The sequence below is a fragment of the Pelophylax lessonae genome, assembly GCF_965119305.1.
Source record: "Pelophylax lessonae genome assembly, chromosome: 2".
NCBI classification, from domain to species: domain Eukaryota; kingdom Metazoa; phylum Chordata; class Amphibia; order Anura; family Ranidae; genus Pelophylax; species Pelophylax lessonae.
The window spans coordinates 489,429,837-489,450,304 of NC_138769.1; the positions used below are offsets into that span (position 1 = coordinate 489,429,837).

Here is a 20,468-nt window from a genome sequence, read left to right on the forward strand (position 1 = left end):
GCCGCCAGGTGTAAACAGCAGACCATTGTTCTCTCAGGAATACAGAGCTCCTGTGTTCCTCTTATTTAGGAACACAGGTCTGTGTCGATTCCATAAGCCCATCCCCCTCACAGTTGGGAAACCCCCCCTAGGCTCACATTTAACCCTTTGATCGCCCCTGGGTTAACCCCTTCCCTGCCAGTGTCAGAGTAACAGTCAGTGCGCAAACCAATCAAATACACCTATTGTGATTTTTACCAAAAAATATGTAGCAGACTACAAATTGGCATAAAATTATGAAAACATTAGATTGTCAGTTAAAGTAACGCAGTGCCGAATCGCAAACAAATGGCCTGGTCATTTAGGAAGGAAAATCTTCCGGTCCAGAAGTGGTTAAGGGAATCTCTTAGGAGCTTCAAAGGGAGAAGTCTGCAAAACAGACAAGACCAAGTTGAGATCCCACAGAAACAAAAAGGAGTCTGCACAGGTGGAAAAATCTGTGCAACATCCTGCACAAGGGCTTTTTTCACGGAATGAGACGTGAAAAGTCCGACATTTAATGGGTACGGCCAAGATCCATGCCTTGATGCATACCGCATTGGAGAACAGCCAAAATGCGCACCACAACATACCGCCAGTGATAAAACTTATACACCACACCAGGAGTAAAAAAAGTCTAAAATGTACAGTGGTGCATCTTCTTGGAAGTCAACTTTCTTGCCTTGAGGGTGGTATGGATTATAGTATCAGAATACAGTCCAAGAAATAACACATCGTTAGGTACTTCCATCATCCAAGGACACTAGCTAAAAACTGAGGTGAATTGGGGCAGGGAGGGCTTGCCTGGGTGGAGATTTCTTCTTTTTGGCCACTGTACATTCACCTAAAAAGTAGCAGCATAACCCAAGTAGTATTATTATGAAATCCTCTATGTTCTGTGATGTAAAATGAAGGGATACGTTCCTCTTTGGAACAGGTTACATGTACCACCTCTATTTAGGATGGACCATGTAACATGGCTAATGCCCCTCTCCCTTTAAAATGAACTATTTAAGGGTCTATTTATAAAAAAATAAACAACCTGACTGGGAGAATGTCTTGGCATTTGCACAACCAACACAAATGTGTATTTAGTGTGTAAAATGTATGTGTCATTTTCTATGCATTTCCCGTGATCATCAGCTCCTTTTATTGACCACAACTGTGTATTTTCTTGATTGCTGTATTTCAGAAAACACTGCATTAATGTCGCTGGAGCAAAATCATAGGAACAGAAAATCTAATTTCACACAGATATCACAGGAATTATTTGCATAATTTGTGCAAATGCTGACATTCACATGGAAACATTTTGTTTGTAATTAGATGTTTTAATTTCAGACAGCATAGTTAATAGTTCTGGAACCAAATGCATTTCTCTGTTCTTGCTGCTTCACACAAAAGATGCCACCCAATAAATCATTACAAGGCTCAAAACTACCAACCCCGGGTCAAGGGCCTTTACTCACTACAAAGACACATAAAAAGGGGCCCCAATGTCTTGATTTCCAAGCACAGAATTAAATTATACCTCATCTTGCAATGATTCCTCCACTTGCTCGTCATAGTCTTCATCTTGTCTTTTTACTAAAAGTGTCAAAAATAAGGTATACAATATTTTTAACGAGACTTATCAAAATGGACTAAAAACATCATTTGAAATCTTGGATAACTACTGAAGTTTTAGTTTTGTACCTACTATAAAATGATTTCTTGCACTACATTTAAAGACACTAGAATATATTACAACTGGGTTATACTACCACCCACAAGAAGTCAGGACACTGGAGAACAAAGTAATAAGCCAACAATGTCAAATTTCAAGTGGCATGTGCTGAAGGAGTGCTGGTCATTAAACAATAACCGCAATAATGATACAAATATCAAATCAATCTGAAAATAATAAAATAATATAATAATAATATAAATCACAGTGCAAGTGGATAGGCATAAAAAATGAATCACAAAGAAAGTCCATTCACATATTCCAATGTGCTATGTAATGTGTGGAATGTAAGTGATGTACTCCTTAGTAGTGGGATAAAAAAAAAAAAAAAAAAGACATACATTTCCCGTAGTTAGTAGCTGCGATAACTTTTGCGCAAACCAATCAAAATACGCTTGTTGCGATTTTTTTACCAAAAATATGTAGCAGAAAACAAATTGGCCTAAAATGTTAAAAAAATTAGGTTTTTACATTTGGGGGGGGGGGGGGGGGGGGATTTCATATAACAAAAATGTGAAATTTTTTTTTCAAAATTGTCGCTTTTTTTGTATATAGTGCAAAAAGTAAAAATCGCACAGGGGATCAAACACCACCAAAAGAAAGCTCTATTTGTGGGGAAAAAAGGGCATACATTTAATTTGGGTACAGCATCGCACGACCACGCAATTGTCCGTTAAACGCAGTGCCGAATCGCAAAATATGGCCTGGTCAGGAATGGGGTTCATTGAGAATTTTTTTGTTAAAGACATGTAGCTAAATACATTTTGGCCTAAATATATGCCAAAAATTGAATATATTGGATATTTTTTAACTGTCAAAGTAGAAAAATATTGTTATTTTTTCAAAATTGTCGCATTTTTTTTATAAATATCGCAAAAAATGACAAGCGCAGAGGTGATCAAATACCACCAAAAGAAAGCTCTGTTTGTGGGAAAATAAGGACGTAAATTTAGTTTGGGTATGGCGTTGCATGACCGCGCAATTGTCAGTTAAAGTCGCACAGTGCCGAATCGCAAAAAGTGGCCTGGACGTACAGCAGGAAAATCCTCCGGTGGTAAAGCGGTTACTGACCGACCGGAACTCCTTCAGCACATGCCACTTGAAGTTTGACATGGTTGGCATTTATGCATACACAAATTGCACTTTACTAGCACTGTCACTTTTTACATTCTAGTTTTTTCTGCACTGTTTCACTTTAGCGCTGTACCCTCATTGTTTGCTTTATTATCTACTTTTTAGTGAAAAAAGTTTTGGTATAGCAGCTTTTATATTTTCAATTGTCGTTAGCGCTGATTTATTCATTTTTCAAAGTAATAAGCCAGCCCACTCTGTAAAACCCCCTCCTATACCCAGCATAGGTCAGCTTTGGAAAGAAAAAAAAAAAAAAAAAAAACAATGGGAGGAATCAGTGTCCCTCTATAGGACTACAAAAAGATTTTAGGGTAGAACAAAAAATATGACTTTACTTACTTGTAGATTCCTAATCTTGGAATGCATTACAGGAACTGTATTCATAGACAATAGGTAATATGTAGGCTACTTTCAAGAGATTGGACACTGGCAAAAAAAAATTAGCTAGGGCAGCCCCCTAATGCACACTCATACAGCCCACTCCAAGAAACTTTTTTTTATAAAGCAATAAGGAGTAAACAAGGCACAGTGGTGTTGTCTGTGCCCTGTACTGTATTCCAAGATGAGGTACTTAACAGGCATATCAAAATCCCCATTACCTTAACCACTTCAGCCCGGAAGATTTTATCCCCTTAATGACAAGGCCATTTTTTTCGATTCGGCACTGCGTTAGTTTAATGGAAAATTGCGCGGTCGTGCCTAGTTGTACCCAAAAACAATTGGATGTCCTTTTTTTCCCACAAATAGAGCTTTCTTTTGGTGGTATTTGATCACCTCTGCAGTTCTTAGAATTTGCGCTATAAACAAAAAAAGAGCGGCAATTTTTTTTTTTTTTTTTTTACACCATATTTTTTTACTTTCTGCTATGAAACATTCCCTAAAAAAAAAAAAAAAAAAAAAAAAATTAATTTTCTTTTTATATCAGTTTAGGCCAATTTGTATTCTGCTACATATTTTTGGTAAAAAAAAAAATCCCAAAAAGCGTATTTTAACCGGTTGCCGACCGCCGCACGACTATATACTGCGGCGGTCAGCCCCGGCCAGGCAGAGTGACGTATCGGTACGTCACTCGCCTGTCACTGACTTGCGAGCCTATCGCGGGCGGGCGCGTGCCCGCCGAGGCGCGCGCCCGCCGCGGCTCGTTCACAGGCAAGTCAGTGCGTGTGACCGGCGGACTCGATGTCCGCCAGTCACACTGCGATCGCTCCTGTGAAGGGAGAAAGACAGAGCAGCTTGTGTAAACAAGCTGCCTGTCAGTTCTCCCTGTGTAAAAGTGAAGATCTGTCCGTTCTACTATGTAGAACGGTGGATCTTTGCTTTTACACCAATAGGAATGTCCCTACACAGTTAGAAGCACGCCCCTAGGACACACTTAACCCCTCCCTGTCCAATAAAGTTAACCCCTTCCCTGCCAGTGTCATTTTTGCAGTAACAGTGCATATGTATAGCACTGATTACTGCAGTAATGTCACTGGTAACCCCAAAAGTGTCAAAAATGTCAGTCAAGGGTCCGATCTGTCCGCCGCAATGTCGCAGTACCGAAAAAAAAAATCGCAGATCGCCGCCATTACACGTTAAAAAAAAAAAACACCAAAAATGACAAAAATCTTTCCCTTTGTTAGTAAACGCGATAACTTTTGCGCAAACCAATCAAAATACGCTTTTTGCGATTTTTTTTACCAAACATAGGTAGCATAAAACAAATTGGCCGAAAAATGTTAAAAAATTTTGATTTTTACTTTTTTTTGGGGGGAATTTCATATAAAAAAATGTGAAAAATAGTTATTTTTGCAAAATTTACGCTCTTTTTTTGTTTATAGCGCGTGATCAAAAAATCGCACAGGTGATCAAATACCACCAAAAGAAAGCTCTGTTTGTGGGAAAAAAAGGATGTCAAATTCGTTTAGGTACAGCGTCGCACGACCGCGCAATTGTCCGTTAAAGTCACGCAGTAAAAAATCGCAAAAAAACCCCTGGTCCTTTAGCAGCCAAATCCTCCGGGGCTTAAGTGGTTAATTGGTTTGTGCAAAATTTATAATGTTTACAAACTACGGTACATTTTTTTTAGTAATGGTGGCCATCTGCCATTTTTAGCGGGACTGCGACATTGCAGCGGACAGATCGGACCCCTGACATTTTTTGGGGACCAGTGACACTAATACAGTAATCAATGCTAAATATGCACTGTTACTGTATAAATGACCCTGGAAGGGAAGGGGTTAATACTGGGGGTGATCAAAGAGGTTAAATGTATGCCTGTATGGTGTGTGTGTTCAGTGACAGGCACAGACAGATCGCAGTTTCAGCTTAGCTGAAACTGCTGATCTGTCCCTACCTGTGAGAAGATCCGCCTGCTTTTACAGAACTTACCGTAAAATTATTTTCTCTGAGTCCTGACAGTCTCCGCCCACTCATTCAATCTGCACATCTGGGTATTGGCCTTCTCCACAGGAAAAAGCTAGGCAGAAGATTGTTAGAATAATCACAAAACCTTTGTATAGACACCTACAGGGGGCTGTCCCTCTGGTCAATACCCCCAGCTAGCTTCATTCCCAATTCAGTTTGGTAACAAGCAGTATAGAGATCTATGAACCCCAAAAGAGGGGTGGGGGGCGGCGACTGTCAGAGGACTCAGAGAAAATAATTTTACGGTAAGTTCTTACAAAAATTCTATTTTCTCTTACGTCCTCCGACAGTCGCCGCCCACTCATTCAATCTGCACGTCTGGGACGTCCTAAAGCAGTGTAGATGTGAGGGATGGGAAAACGCAACCATCAAAGAGGCAAGCAACGCAGCACCCAGGTCAGAGAAAATCTTTTCTGAAGCAGAAAAAACAAACACTGGGCAACAAAAAAGCTCAACTGGAGCGAAACCCAGGAAAACAAACAAGAAAGAACCCCAACAGGAGGAGACAGGCAAAAAACTACCCTGTCTCCCTTAAGGCACTGCCGCACTCAAAACTTTGCGGCCAAAAGAGGCATCCGCTGATGCCAACACATAAAGTTTGTAAAACTTAGTAAAAGGTATGCACGGACGACCAGGTTGCCGCTTTGCACACCTGAGTCATCGACGTCTGATGGCGGAAGGCCCAAGACACTAAATCTCTCTGGTAGAGTGCGCTGTGACAGGGAAAGGTGGAACCTGATCCCTGATCGAATAGGCCTGCACAATCGTCTGTCAGCCATTTAGAAATGGTTGCTGCACACGCAACCGTACCCTACCGGGGTCCCTCAGGAAGGACAAAAAGATAATCCGCCTTCCTGAAGGATTCAGTAGACAGGTAGATGCTGATCGCCGGACCACATCCAAGGAATGCAAAGCAAACTCCTTAGGATGCTTAGGCTTCGCACACAGCGAAGGCAAGACAATGTCCTCATTGAGGTGGAAGTCCGAAACCACCTTCGGAAGAAAAGACTGAGGTCGCAAGACCACGTTATCCTTATGAACAACCAGGTAGGGGGAGCTGCAGGACAAGGCCGCCAACTCCGACACCCTGCGAGCAGATGTGATCGCCACCAGAAAGGCAACTTTCCGGGACAGCACAGGCAGAGGAATCTCCCGAATGTTCTCAAAGGGAGGACATTGCCAAAACGGACAGAACCAAATTCATGTCCCAAGGGGGCAAGGGTGCCCTCCTAGGGGGAGCCAGGTGACACCACCTGAATAAAGGTGCGGATCACCGGTTTGCAGGAAAGCCAACACCCTCACCACCGAAAAGGAGCAGGGATGGAACCCCTGCAACTCACACCAGGCAAAATAAGCCTTTCAGGTATAATAAATCTCACCAGAGAAAACCTTCCTAGCCTTGAGCAAGGTAGGAATGACCGCCGACGAGAGACCTCTGTCTCTCAAGACCTGGCTTTCAACAGCCACGCCGTCAAAGCCAGCAACTAAAGCAGGACGGAAGATCGGCCCTCGAGACAGAAGATCGTCTTAGAGGGAGCCGCCAGGGAGGCACGATGACCATTTGCATGATGTCCGCGTACCAAGACCGACGCGGCCAGTCTGGGGCCACCAGAATCACCAACCTCGGTTCCGAGACCAACCTGTGGAGGAACCTGGACAACAACTGAATCGGAAGAAAGGCATAGATCAGTTGATACTGATGCCAAGACACCAACGGGTCCGAGGCGTCTGCCAGAGGATCGCGCGCTCGTGCCACGAACCTTTCCACCTTGTTGAGACGGGACACGAACAGACCCACATCTGGGAATCCCCACCGCACACATCACATATGAAACACCTCCGGGTGTAGGGACCATTCCCCCTGGTCCAGGGTCTGGCGACTCGGATAGTCCGCCTGCCAATTCTCCACACCTGGAATGTGAACTGCCGAAATCGCCGGGACCTGCGTCCAGGACAGAATCTCAGCCACTTCCTTGGCCGCCCAGGCACTCCTGGAGCCCCCTTGGTGATTGATGAAAGCTACCGCAGTTGCGTTGTCCGTATGTACACGCACTGGGCAGCAAGACGATCCGACCAACGGAGCAAACAGAGCCTGATTGCCCACAGTTCCAAGACCTTTATCGGCAGGGAGGACTCCCCCCCTCTGACCAGGTGCCCTGGGCACATAACTTGCCCAGAACTCCACCCCAGCCCGACAGGCTGGCGTCCGTGGTGACCACAGTCCATAGCAATGGTCGAAAGGACTTGCCTTCCGCCGGAGACTGGAGCCAGCACAGCAGATCCGATCTCACCTGTGGGCTCAAAGAAATCCTCCTTTCTAAAGACTGAGGATGTCTGTCCCACTGGACCAGAATCTCTGCTTAAAGAGATCTCGTGTGAAACTGCAAATGGGATCGCCTCGAAAGCCGACACCATAAAGCCCAGGGACCGCATGCAGGTCCGAAGCGAGGAGAACTCGTCCCTGAGGGACCTGACCTCATCCTGCAGGATTCGGAGCTTGTCCTCCGGAAGAAAGACCTTTGCCTGGGCGGAGTCCAGAATCATCCCCAAGTAAGGGAGACAAACCGAAGGGGACAAGGTCGACTTCTGAAAATTTATGGTCCACCCAAACTCCTGGAACGTCTGAACCGTGAGTGACAGATCGCGTAACAGCATGGCCCTGGAACTCGATCTTAACAGGAGATCGTCCAGGTACCCGAGGATGGCAATCCCCTGCACCCTTAACAGGGCTAGAACGGGAGTCAACACTTTGGTAAAGACCCTTGTAGCCGAAGCGAGACCGAAAGGTAACGCCACGAACTGATAGTGCTCCTCCGCGATTGTGAAGCGGAGGTACTGCTGATGACCCTCGTAGATTGGGATGTGTAGATACGCATCCTTGAGGTCGATGGAAGCCAAGAAATCCCCTGGACTCAGGGATGCCACCACCGACCGGAGGGACTCCATTCTGAACCCGCACAAAGCGGTTTAGAAATTCCAAGTCCAGAATCGGCCGCACCTTGCCTTCCTTTCTGGGCACTGTGAACAGATTTGAGTAAAAACCCTGAAACTTGTCACGTTGTGGAACCGGGACAACCACCCCTTGGGCGAGGAGATTCTGAACTGCCCGGAGATCCCGGAAGCGATCGGGTGTTAAATGAAGATTTGAGGGGGAAGAACCTGTCTGCTGGGCGAGGCCAAAACTCGATCTTGTACCCTGAACTAATGAGTTCTTGAACCCACCTGTGCTGAATCTTGGACAGCCAAGGGTCGGGAAAACGCAGACGTCCCCCCACCCCTGAAACGGATGATGGCGTCCCTTCAGGACGAGGCGGACTGAGTCACTGTGCCAGCGTGGCCGGCTTTGGACTTGCCCGTCCAAGGGTTCTTCTGGCCACCAGAGGCCTTGAAAGAGTTCCCTTTGTCTTGTGCCTTGAAGGCACGAAAGGACCCCTGGTTAGGTTTAAAGAACGGACCCCGCTTGGCGCGGGATGATTTTCCCCTAGTCAACTGGAGCAAAAAGAGTGCTCTTGCCCCCAGTGAGCCCCTTGATCAGTTCATCCAGAGTCCCAAAAAAGACGACTCCCACATAAGGGATGTCGGTCACTGTCTTCTTGAAAGACTGGTCGGCCGATCAGCTTTTCAACCAAGTGATATGTCGGATCGCAGTAGTCGTGCGACTAAAGGGGCCTCATCCAAGGGCGTGTCACACAGGTACAGAACAGCTTGGCCCATTTGATCCACCATCTCCAGAGCAGCAGAAGAAGCGGAGTCAGCAATCAGTGTGCCTAAGCGTCTTGGCCCACTCCACAACAGCCTGAGAGACCATCACCGAGGCAAACAGAGGTTTCAGCAAGAAACCCGTTACCAGATAGATGTGGCGGGAAAACGTTTCCACCCGCCTATCCGCTGGGTCTTTAAACACCGGAGAATCCTCCACGGGCATTAAAGTGGCTTTATTTAACCTGGACACAGTGTGGTCCACCTTAGGAGCCGTAGTCCAGCGAGAATCCACCGGATGCGCAAAGGGATAACGGTACTGAAATCACTTGGGCACCATAAAAAACCGGACCCAATTTTTGGTCTCAAAGGAAGACCGCTTACCTGACAGGTGGGGCTCATCATCCAAATTTAAAGTGTCCTCACCAGAGCTGATAAGTGCGTTCACAGCAACGCGGTCCTGCGCTGACCCTGAGGATGAATCCTCCTCCTCCTCCACATCCGACTGAGGACCGAGACCCCTCAGGGGGGACGTCGTCCGTGGCAACCAACTCTGATTCTGAATCAGAAGACTGAGACGGCATAGGCATTTTCTTAGAAGCCTGGTCAGACATCAACAAGTCCACTTTTGATGCTAAAGTCGCAAGTGCAGCAGTAAGCGAGACTATAGCAGAGGATTCAGGAGTACCTGAACCCTCCACTAGATCTGGGGGAATTTGCTCTCCTGGGACTCCATAATAGCACAATCAATTTTAATGACGCTGGCCCTTTAAATCGGCGATTCCCGCGGTCCCCATCGCAAATGGAAACCTTGTCCCCTGCTACAGGAAACTGTAAAAATGAATGCTAGCAGGAATCCAGGCCAGGGAATACAGTAAAAAGCCCCCCACAGTGTGCTATACTTGCCCACGCTGCTGAGGATCTGAAGGGAAGGAGGAGGAAGTGACCTCACGCCCCTAGAGGCAGAGTCAGCCCTGAGCCACAAGAAAATGGTTGCCAATAGAAGTCTATGGGAGAAAAGCTCTGGGAAAATGGCCTCTGCCCACAAAGGACATCATGCCCACACTAAAGATGACCCCCTGATCGGTGCCAAAAGGATGACAGAAAATGGCTGCTGCCCACAGTATGAGGCCGAACAGCCTGCCCACACCCAAAATGGCGGCCGCGCGGGTTAGCGCTATTTGCAGCCCAAAAACACCATGCACTGGCCCCACAGAGTACCACAAGCACCCCAGGGACGTAGGAGACCCCACACCCCCCACCCCCAAAACTCAAAACCGCGACAGCGCCCCGGAAGGGACACAGGGACTGCACCTACAGCCATGAGGGGGACATTACAGAACCCATACTTAACTGTCATGCCCAAAACAGAGGGCCCACATACACACCCCAACAAACACGGTCAGAGACAGAGGGGTAGCATGGTACTCACCGGTCCAGCGAACGTGGGCACTGCTCTGCGACAGGAAGGCTCCCACCCTGAGTGGGGGTGCAGTCAGCTGAAAGGGACGCTAGCAACACACAGTGTTGCAGTTGAGACATCCCGGCAAAGATAACTTCGCAGGTTCGTCCCTGAGGTCAGGGACATTGTCGTTTGCGAGGCCTGGGCGTACCAATAACCTGCTAACGCTCGATGGCAGGCTGGGAGTCCGTAAGGCTCTAGAATAACCAGTGCGAGTCCCAGGACTGCAAACGCTGTAGTCTTCTGAAGTCCGACTAAGCGCAGGAACAAATTAAAGTATTTTTTCTTTTAAAAAGATAGCTTTTTGAGAGAAACATAAAAAAGAAAAAAGCTGAGACCGAAGCCACAGCTAGGGAAAGCCAGCCTACTCCTAAGCTAGGCAGCAGAAAACTGAATTGGGAATGAAGCTAGCTGGGGGTATTGACCAGAGGGACAGCCCCCTGTAGGTGTGTCTACACAAAGGTTTTGTGATTATTCTAACAAAATCTTCTGCCTAGCTTACTCCTGTGGAGAAGGCCAATACCCAGACGTGCAGATTGAATGAGTGGGCGGCGACTGTCAGAGGACAAGAGAAAAACTCCTTATTGGAGAAGCAACCACATATATTAGTTAATTTCATCAGTAATTTCGGTACACAAAAGGAATCTGTTTAGAGGTTTTAAGTCAAGTACTGGACGGATTACCCCAATGGGTATTGGGACCGTGAAGGTGTTTGAACAGAAACCTTGAAAAATCTTTTTCTAACTGGTACAACCACTCCTGGCAGATTGAAAGGTCAGAAGCAAGGACGGGGCAGAGATAGAAACCCCTATTTTAGCCCTGAGAGATTGGTCTGAGAAGTCCAGGGCTTCTTAGATCCTTACTGGTGCAAATGTCAAGGAGTGGGGGCACCCCTTCATTGTGAGTAGAGCTTCTGGTCAGGCTTGTTGGGTGTTATGAATCCACGGCTTGTGACAAAAGTATTAAGCCTTGGATTGAGGTAACACCTGGGCAGAACGAAAAGACCCTTTTTGCTGATCAGAAGTGGTAGCTGTACCAGTAGGAGAGGTAGGATTTTTCTTGTGGGGTAAGAGTACCTATACCCCAGTGACTTCCTTGATTAATTTTTTCAAAGGATTCCGACTTACATACGACTATCAAAAGGCATGGGTGGAAGACACTTCTACCAAAGCAATTCAGCAGACTAAGCTTTTAATTAAAAAATCCTGCACATATGCAACTGTAATAAAGGGTTATGCTAGAGACTTAAATAAAATGAAGGGAAGTGAAAAATCTCTGCATTCTGATCAGGATCCTAGCCACTAAAGGTCCACCCTATAGCAGTTTTACTGCTACAGGGCAGCATCTGTCGGATCACGTGTGTGTAAATACACACTCCGACATTTCCTGGTGGGGGCGCACGTGCGCCAGCAGCTTGCTCGCGCTGTGATTACACACTGCGGGAGCCAATCGGCAAGTACCGCTGGCTCGATGTCCGACACCTGCCGATCATACTGTAGAGACAAACAAACGGTGGTCTGCCTATGTAAACAAAGCAGATATGACAGGAGGGAAGAGATTAAAATTGTAAAGTAGGGAATACATTTCATCTCTTTCCCTAGTAAAAGCACCTCCCACAGTGTAATAAAAACACTGGTTAGGCACACAGTTAACCTGTTGATTGCCCGATGTTAACCCCTTTCCAGCCAGTGTCATTAGTACAGTGACAGTGAAATATTTATTTTATTTTTTTTAGCACTGATCACTGTATTAGTGTCACTGGTCCCCCCAAAAAAAAGTGTCAGTTTGTGTCCGAACGTCTGCAATAATCACAGTCCCACTATAAGTCACTGATCGCCGACATTACTAGTATAAAAAAAAAAAAAAAGTAAAAAAATATACCATATTTTGTAGAGGCTATAACTCTTACGCAAACCAACCAATATAAGCTTATTGGAATGTTTTATCAAAAATATGTAGCCGAATACATATTGGCCTAAATTTATGAAGAAATTTGATTTGTTGGATATGTTTTTTTTTAGCAGAAAGTAAAAAATAGTTTTTTTTTTCTTCTCCAAAATGGTTGGTCTTTTTTTGTTTAAAGAGCGCAAAAAAAAAAAAAAAAAAAAAAAAAAAACCCGCAGAGGTGATCAAATGCCACCAAAAGAAAGCTATTGTTGGGGGGGAAAAAATAAATACATTTTATTTGGGTAGATCTTCGCACAATTGTAAAACAGTGCCGTATCACAAAAAGTGGCCTAGTCATGAAGGGGGGTAAATCTTCCAGAGATCAATTGTCCAAATACCATCTTCCATAATATGCTCAAAGGAGTTTCTGCCTCTTAGTCCTGAGCTAGGTCAGAAGGAAAAAAAAAAGGGGGGGACGACATGTAACGTTTCTGGCTTATGGAAAGCAAATGGCTCCAGACGTGCCAAGTCTTCTGAATAATTTAGACTAATTAGAAGAGAAATCTACGTTATGACAGAGACCACATTGTATGCCCCTGAGAGAGAGAGAGAGAGAGAGAGCTAGGACATAGCTCCAGCTATCACTGAACTTTTTTTAGTCTTCCGCAGGTTGTCTGCATAATGCATGTTATTTGGCAGTTTTGCCCCTATTGAGGGGATCCCCAGTGGGGTATGCATGAGAGTAAAGTTCTGATTGGAAGGGGGTTTTGTGTTTACAGATACAGGAGCCACTATAAACGAATGTTCCCGTTGATGTGTCTCAAGACTAGATCGCAGGAGTGTAGCAATGCACGGTATACGATTTTGGCGGAAAAGGCATGTCATCAGCCTTGTGGTGAGATGAAGCTACCTCATCCTCCTGAAACCAAGTCTAGATAAGAGGTTAAAAAATGTCCACATTTAAGCTGCGCGCACTGAGAAACTGGAGGCATATATATTATAGGGGATACCACAATAACGTAAATAAACCTCACATTCTTTCGCCAATAAAAACGGCAGAGTGCGCGACCCTGTGGTTTATCTTATTGAAGGCTACAAACCAATGTTAACAGAAGGAAACCCTGTCTTACCGTATCCACAATGCTGGATATCTGTTAAAGTGGGCATACCTCCCGAAGGGGTCTTCAGGGTCTTAGAACTATAGACATGGACAACAGCTCTGGACCTGTATAGCACCCTGTGCCAAATGCACTTCGTGCCAAAATTAGATCCTAATGCAGGATCCAGTGCCAGAAAAACATTACAGGTCGGCCCCATACAGTGGGTCTGGTCTCCCAGGGTAACATATAAGAGGTACCGACCAAAAAACTGCTAAATAGCACCAAAGGCAAGCAGTCAGGTCTTGCTTGAAAAAAAAAAAAATAAAATGTTTAAAAAAATAAACCGGTTCACTAGCAAAAAGCTGTAGTCTACCAGTGTGGAATGGGTAATTAAGTGTGTATTAGGGGTGGCCCTAGGAAGTTTTTATCCAGTGTCTAATCACCTGTAGGTAGCCTGCACATAACCCATGATCTATGCATACAAGTCATGTGTCCTGTAATGTACTATTAATATTGTATGCAATGGTTTCCTAAAAGGTATAAAATGATTCTATTACAGTCAGAATGTCCAAAAGCAGTCCAACCAAAGGGTGGGCAACAGAAACCATAAAATGTATAGGACTTCCACAGGTCACGTGGCCAAAAATGCATTGCACTAAGTGCCAAGTTGAGTGCACATGCAGGGTCCAGTGCCCAAAGCAACAGTACAGGCTGTCCTCCACAGCGTGCTGTCTGGGTACAATTAAAGGTACTGAGGTTGTAGTGATGAAGATATACTGCTTTTAGGCTGGCATTAGAAGACAGCTTGATTGAACTGTCTGAAGAGAAGTTAAGAAAAACTAGTTAGGCTAAGGGTGAGTTCTCTGTGCATGAGAAAGTCCATCACCTTCAGACACTAGCACAAAACTGAGGACCCTGCGTGGGATAGGAGACATGTTGAGGGGGAATGCCATTGAAAAAACTTTACCAGTGTCCAGTCACCTAAAGGTAAATGCCAATAACCCAAGGTGTATGAATGCTCTGCATGTGTACTGTATGATTAAGATTACAGTACTTAGGCCACCATCATTGCTTAAAATGAATTACTGTAATAGGCTGTGCATTTTATGCATGTTTTAACTTTAACTTGTACAGCGCAAGTTAAATGGAAATCCAAAGAATTGTGTATGGAGATATGTTGCACTTAACCCAATAAAAAATGGTGAAATAATGTCAGCAAGAGATGCTCAAAGAAATTACATAAAGCATAATGTATAAATAAACAGTTGTTAAAAAATTGTGAGTCCTTGATAAATTAAGTCCAAATAATCGTGCCAGTCCAAAATAAGTGAAATATGGATATGAAGAACTATAAGTCCCAGCACATATGCGTCACTATGTTTGCTAGGAGAGAAACACTCTAGGGCAGTGGTCCTCAACTCCGGTCCTCGGGGCCCACTAACAAACCAGGTTTGCAAGATAACTAAATTACATCACAGGTGATCTCATTTGCTGCTCAGTGATTGCAGTATTCTAGTCTGCATCACCCCAAGGTAATACTTAAAATCTGGCCTGTTAGTGGGCCCCAAGGACCGGAGTTAAGGACCACTGCTCTAGGGTATGTTCCAAAGGCTGCTTGCCAGATGAAAATGGTCATCCAATTTAATGGATAGACCTAGGTTCGCTTAATTGATAATGAGATCCACCAGGTGTGATTCAATAAAATGTGGTAGATGGTATTAATGGCAGAAGCTCAGAGACCATATGTAAAAGAGGAATACAAGGACAGTGTGATACCGTACACACAATTGCAAAAACAAAACAAAAGATATTGCACTCACATAAAAAAAAAAAACACTGTTGAACATGTAAAGCAAAAAAGCAAAGAGGAACCATAAATCCCAGCAGGCAAAATACCACTCGGAATGTAGATATAGAAAATGAGAAGCACCCGTGATCAGGTCACCACAAAGTATTATTTCACCATTTTTTATTAGGTTAAGCGCAACATATCTTCATACACAATTCTTTGGATTTTCTATAGGTCCATGTGTGCAGCTTCCCCCTTCTCAAACTAGACAATTGAATAACATTTCTTAATACTTTTAGTGCAGAAATCCATCCATTTTTAAGTTAAATGGAAAGCCAATGGCTATGGACTTTCACTTCCAGCTTTTAAGCAATCCTTTCCTTTACCTACACAGTGCAAATCAAAAGGGTAATTTAACTACCCCTTTTTTCCCAGCAGCATATATTTGCCTTATACTCCACCACCTTGTAACTGCACTGGACTAAATCAAGAGGCAGAGGGAGAGCAAAAAGAAATGCTAGGTATTTTAACTTTATTCTCAGAACCTAGCACATGAATTAGGGGAAAAGCAAGTATTTGTTGCAGGGGAAGGGGGTTAGGGGGATCCGTATTACTTCACTCTTCAAATTTAAAGTAAGCACCTTTCCATGCAGTTTAACACTAGAAAATGGTGCTAAATTTCAAAATTCTTATTTGCACAAGCAAAACCATTAGCTTTGCCTGCAGGCTAAACATTAAAGCAATGTATTGCATGTACAAACCAAAGTATTAATTAAAACATGGTGTAAAAAAACGCTATTAAGTTTGAAGCAAACCACTTTGCTAAAACGTTTTCTGGAATCCTACCTTGTCTTAATTCTTGATTCTTGAAGTGCTCTTCTAATTTGCTTTTGAGGATTCCTCCAAGCTCTTCAAAGTGTTCATTGTTTAAACATCCATCTCCCATAACCTCAATGCACTACCAAAAAAAGAAATATTCAAAAAATGTAAACAAGACCAATAACTAAAGTTTAATGCTTAATTATTGGTAAAAGGTGCAAAATCTGGGGCTGCAGTCCCTACACCTCTATGGTTTACTGGTCAGAAAATTACTGACCTGAAACAAGTATGGCTGCGACTAACAATTTTCATAATCAATTAGTTGACAGATTGTTTCTATTAAAATAAAAACCACTAAATGCCATTTTTTTATTTTATTTCATATAATTTAACGAACAAAAAGTAAAGAAAAAAAACGTACACTTTACATCAAGATTATACTACTGTACAGACTTTGAAAAAGCAGGAGAAAAAAACCACTATAAACATTCTGAAAAGATCTGGACTATAACTTACAGAAACTGGAAGGTAAGAATGTTATATTCAATGTTTATATATCCATATCCAATGCTCACGGATAAGGCAGTTTTTTTTTTTTTTTTTACAAACTATATTGCTTGCAGCAAAGAGTCACTTTGAGGACGTGGAGGTGCCTGAGATGCACAAGTAGGATTTTGCTAGTTTTGCCAAGGTAGGATATTTCTCTTGGTATATAGAATGATGTAGATAACTACCAGGCAATTGGTTACCATAATCCCGTCATAAATTGAAAAAGAAACCCCCTTTGGTTTATGGGACTTTAAAGGTAACAGTAAAGGCTCTCTCAGGAGAAATTTTTTTTACGTGTAATAAAGATAAAATTTATTTAGAAAAAGTGTGGATATGACAAATCATCATAAACTGTACATATTTATAATCATAGACTCGAAAAAATCATGAATGATACAATACAGTTATAGGTACATAGCAGAGTCCAACGCGTTTCAAACCGTTTGTTTAGTACATAAATCTTCCTCAGGGAATCTGCATATGTTCCTGAAATACATAATTGAATATAAATTCCAAAAAACAAAATATACATAGGCATTTTACAGTGAAAGTTTTTTTACATGAAAAGAGGTATTATTTGCATCTGCGACCACATGTTGCCCTGAAAGTACCCTGGAAAACCTATTGCTTATCCAGGATACCCCTAGAGAAGAAACCTACTCCCAGAGGTTGCCATCCCATAGAAAAGATAAAATGGAAATCATTCATGATTTTTTCGAGTCTATGATTATAAATATGTACAGTTTATGATGATTATTTATCATATCCACACTTTTTCTAAATAAATTTTATCTTTATTACACGTAAAAAAAATTTCTCCTGAGAGAGCCTTTACTGTTACCTTTAAAGTCCCATAAACCAAAGGGGGTTTCTTTTTCAGGATATTTCTCTTGGTTACTCTTCCACCAATTTAACCACTTTACCAGCGGAGGATTTTCCTGCTTTACGTCCAGGCTACTTTTTGCAACTTGGCACTGCGTGACTTTAACTGACAATTGCGCAGTCATGCAACGCCGTACACAAACAAAATTTACGCCCTTTTTTTTTTTACAACAAACAGAGCTTCCTTTTGGTGGTATTTGATCACCTCTGCGCTTTTCATTTTTTACGATAAAAAAAGCGCGAAAATTGACATTTTCTACTTTGACAGTTAAAAAATATCCAATATATTCAATTTTTGTCATATATTTAGGCCAAAATATATTTAGCTACATGTCTGACAAAAAAAAATTCTCAATGAGCGCATTTTTAACCGCTTTAAGACCGGAAGATTTTACCCCATTCCCGACCAGGCTACATTTTGCGATTTGGCACTGCGTTACTTTAACGGACAATTGCGTGGTTGTGCGACGATGTACCCAAATTAAATTTATGTCCTTTTTTCCCCACAAATACAGGTTTCTTTTGGTGGTATTTGATCACCTGTGCGATTTTTAATTTTTGAAAAAAAAAAAAAAAAAAGCGATTTTTTTTACATTCCGATATATAACATTCCCAAAAAAAAAAAAAAAAAAAAAAAATTTAAAAAAAATCATAGTTTAACATTTTAGACCAATTTGTTTTCTGCTACATATTTTTGGTAAAAAAAAAAAAAAAAAAAATCACATTAACCGTATTTTGCTTTGTGCTAAAGTTATCGCGTTTACTAACTACGGGAACGATTAGTCATTTTTATTGTTCATTTCTTTTTACTAGTAATGGCTGCGAGCTGCGATTTTTTTTTTTGCGGGACTGCTAAAATTGCGGCGGACAGATCGGACCCCTGACATTTGACACTTTTGGGGGTACCAGTGACATTACTACAGTAAGGGTCCTTTCACACGGCCGCTCCGTGTGTCCGCAAATCATCCCATCCGTTTGCGGATGATTTGCGGACATAAAGTAAATGGCATTGCGGATGTCAGCGGAATACCATCCGCTGACATCCGATTTTCCTCCTTTCAGTTCGGTTCCGTTTTTTCGAATGGAACAGAACCCTATTTTTTCATCCGTGTAAAAAACGGAAAGGAAGGAAAATCTGATGTCAGCAGTGTCATCCGCTGACATCCGCAATGCCATATACTTACATTATGTCCGCATATCATCCGCAAACGGATGGGATGATATGCGGGCACACGGAGCGGATGAGACAAATGTCAAATGTCATCCGCTCCGTGAAAAAAAAGTCCCTCAGCGGACTTAAGCAGCGGAGCGGCCGTGTGAAAGGACCCTAATCAGTGCTATAAATATGCACCGTTACTGCAATAATGACACTTGCAGGGAAGGGGTTAACTATTGGTGATCAAGGGGTTAAATGTATGCCTCATGCTTACTGACGTGTGTGGGGGGGGAGGGGATTGTGTAACACAGATCGCCGGTTCAGCTATGCTGAATCCTGTAACCTGTCCCTGTCTGTCACATAGGAGATCCGCCCGCTTGTGTAAACAAATTTCCTCACTCGATCCCCGGCGATCAGGAAAGAGCGGCGGTGATCACCGCCTCTCCTCCCCTGGCCCGACTCCCGCGGTGTTTCAAACAGGGCGCGCCGCAGAGAGAGGGGAGAGTCTGGTGACGTAGGTCTATGTAGCCAGATGATAACGAGCCACTTTGTTGCAGTACCAGCTCAGTGAGCAGTCGGCAAGTGGTTAAAGAGTTTCCCTTCTTGATGAGGGGCTTCTCTACAAAATAAGCCTGGACTTTATCTCTTACTTCAATATTACGTTGCCCCTCTTTAGTTTGCTTTGCACTACTGCCCCCAAACTCAAGGAGTGAGTCAAGTAGAGATGCAGATGTTGAGGGCTCAGCAACTCTAGGTACAGGCAAAGTGGTCGTTTGCTACTGCACCATCTCAGTTCTTAAAGCAAATGCCTTAGCCTCTACATTTATAATTTGATCTGGTGTTCAACAAAAAAAAAAAAGCTGGATTTTTGTCTTACCGTAAAATCCTTTTCTCTGAAGTTCGACAGACGCAGCTTCATATCTTCTTTAGCCGTTGGGTTATGCTACTCCCATCAGGAATAGGACACTGGGCAGGAAAAAATCTTTTACCACGCCCATGGGGCTGTCCCTGCAGACATAACCCCACACACTGCTACAGCACTTCATTTCGTTGCAAGCAGAGTTTAGATGACAACAACCCGATTCCACTCATAATTTGAGGGGTGGGTGCTGCGTCTGTCGAACTTCAGAGAAAAGGATTTTACGATAAGTCAAAAATCCAGTTCTCTATTGTTCATTGACAGACGCAGCTTCATATCTTCTTCAGCCATTGGGACATCCCAAATCAGTATTTTCATGAGGGGTTAGAAAAAAACCACAAAGAACGTAATTCCGCAAATGCTAAAAACGTAGCCAACCAGGTAACAAGGAGCTCAACCAGGAACAACTGGAGCTCACCTAGGAAAAAACACTCTCAAAGAGAAACAAAGATCTTTTAAACAGCAGCCTGCAAAACCTTACGGCCAAAAGAGGCATCCGAAGATGCAAACACATCTACCTTGTAGAATTTTGTAAATGTGTGCACTGACGTCCCAAGTTGCTGCCTTGCAAACTTGCATCGCTGACGCCTGATGGAGAAAAGCCCAAGAGGAACTCAACGCTCTAGTAGAATGCGCCTTCACCAGGAAAGGAGGAACCCGACCCTTCAGACAGGGGAGGGCTGGCAGCCTTAGGCCTGGGGGGGCAAATCCAGTCAAGTGGCCCATTTAACCATCGAATCAGCTCACCATCTGTGCCCACCTGGTTTTATAACAGATATTTATGCTATGAAGCAAGACAAACATGCTGCAATGTGGTAACATAATTGAATGTTAATAGCAACAAAGGAGGTTTAACAAAAATACATGACATTACGCCAGACGGGGCCTAGGAAGCTCCTATCGGGAGTCTTACAGGGAAGGGACT

General features: G+C 43.4%; 1 protein-coding gene across 1 annotated transcript in view; it reads right to left on the minus strand.

Moving 5' to 3' along the window:
* Window positions 1-20,468, minus strand: part of IPO5 (importin 5) — a 167,398-nt gene that overhangs the window by 18,606 nt on the left and 128,324 nt on the right. Inside the window, exons 20-21 of the mRNA XM_082245950.1 lie at window positions 16,065-16,176; window positions 1,550-1,605 (exon numbers count right to left, since the gene is read on the minus strand). Coding sequence (XP_082102076.1) covers window positions 1,550-1,605; window positions 16,065-16,176 — 168 coding nt within the window. The remainder of the gene's footprint in view (window positions 1-1,549; window positions 1,606-16,064; window positions 16,177-20,468) is intronic.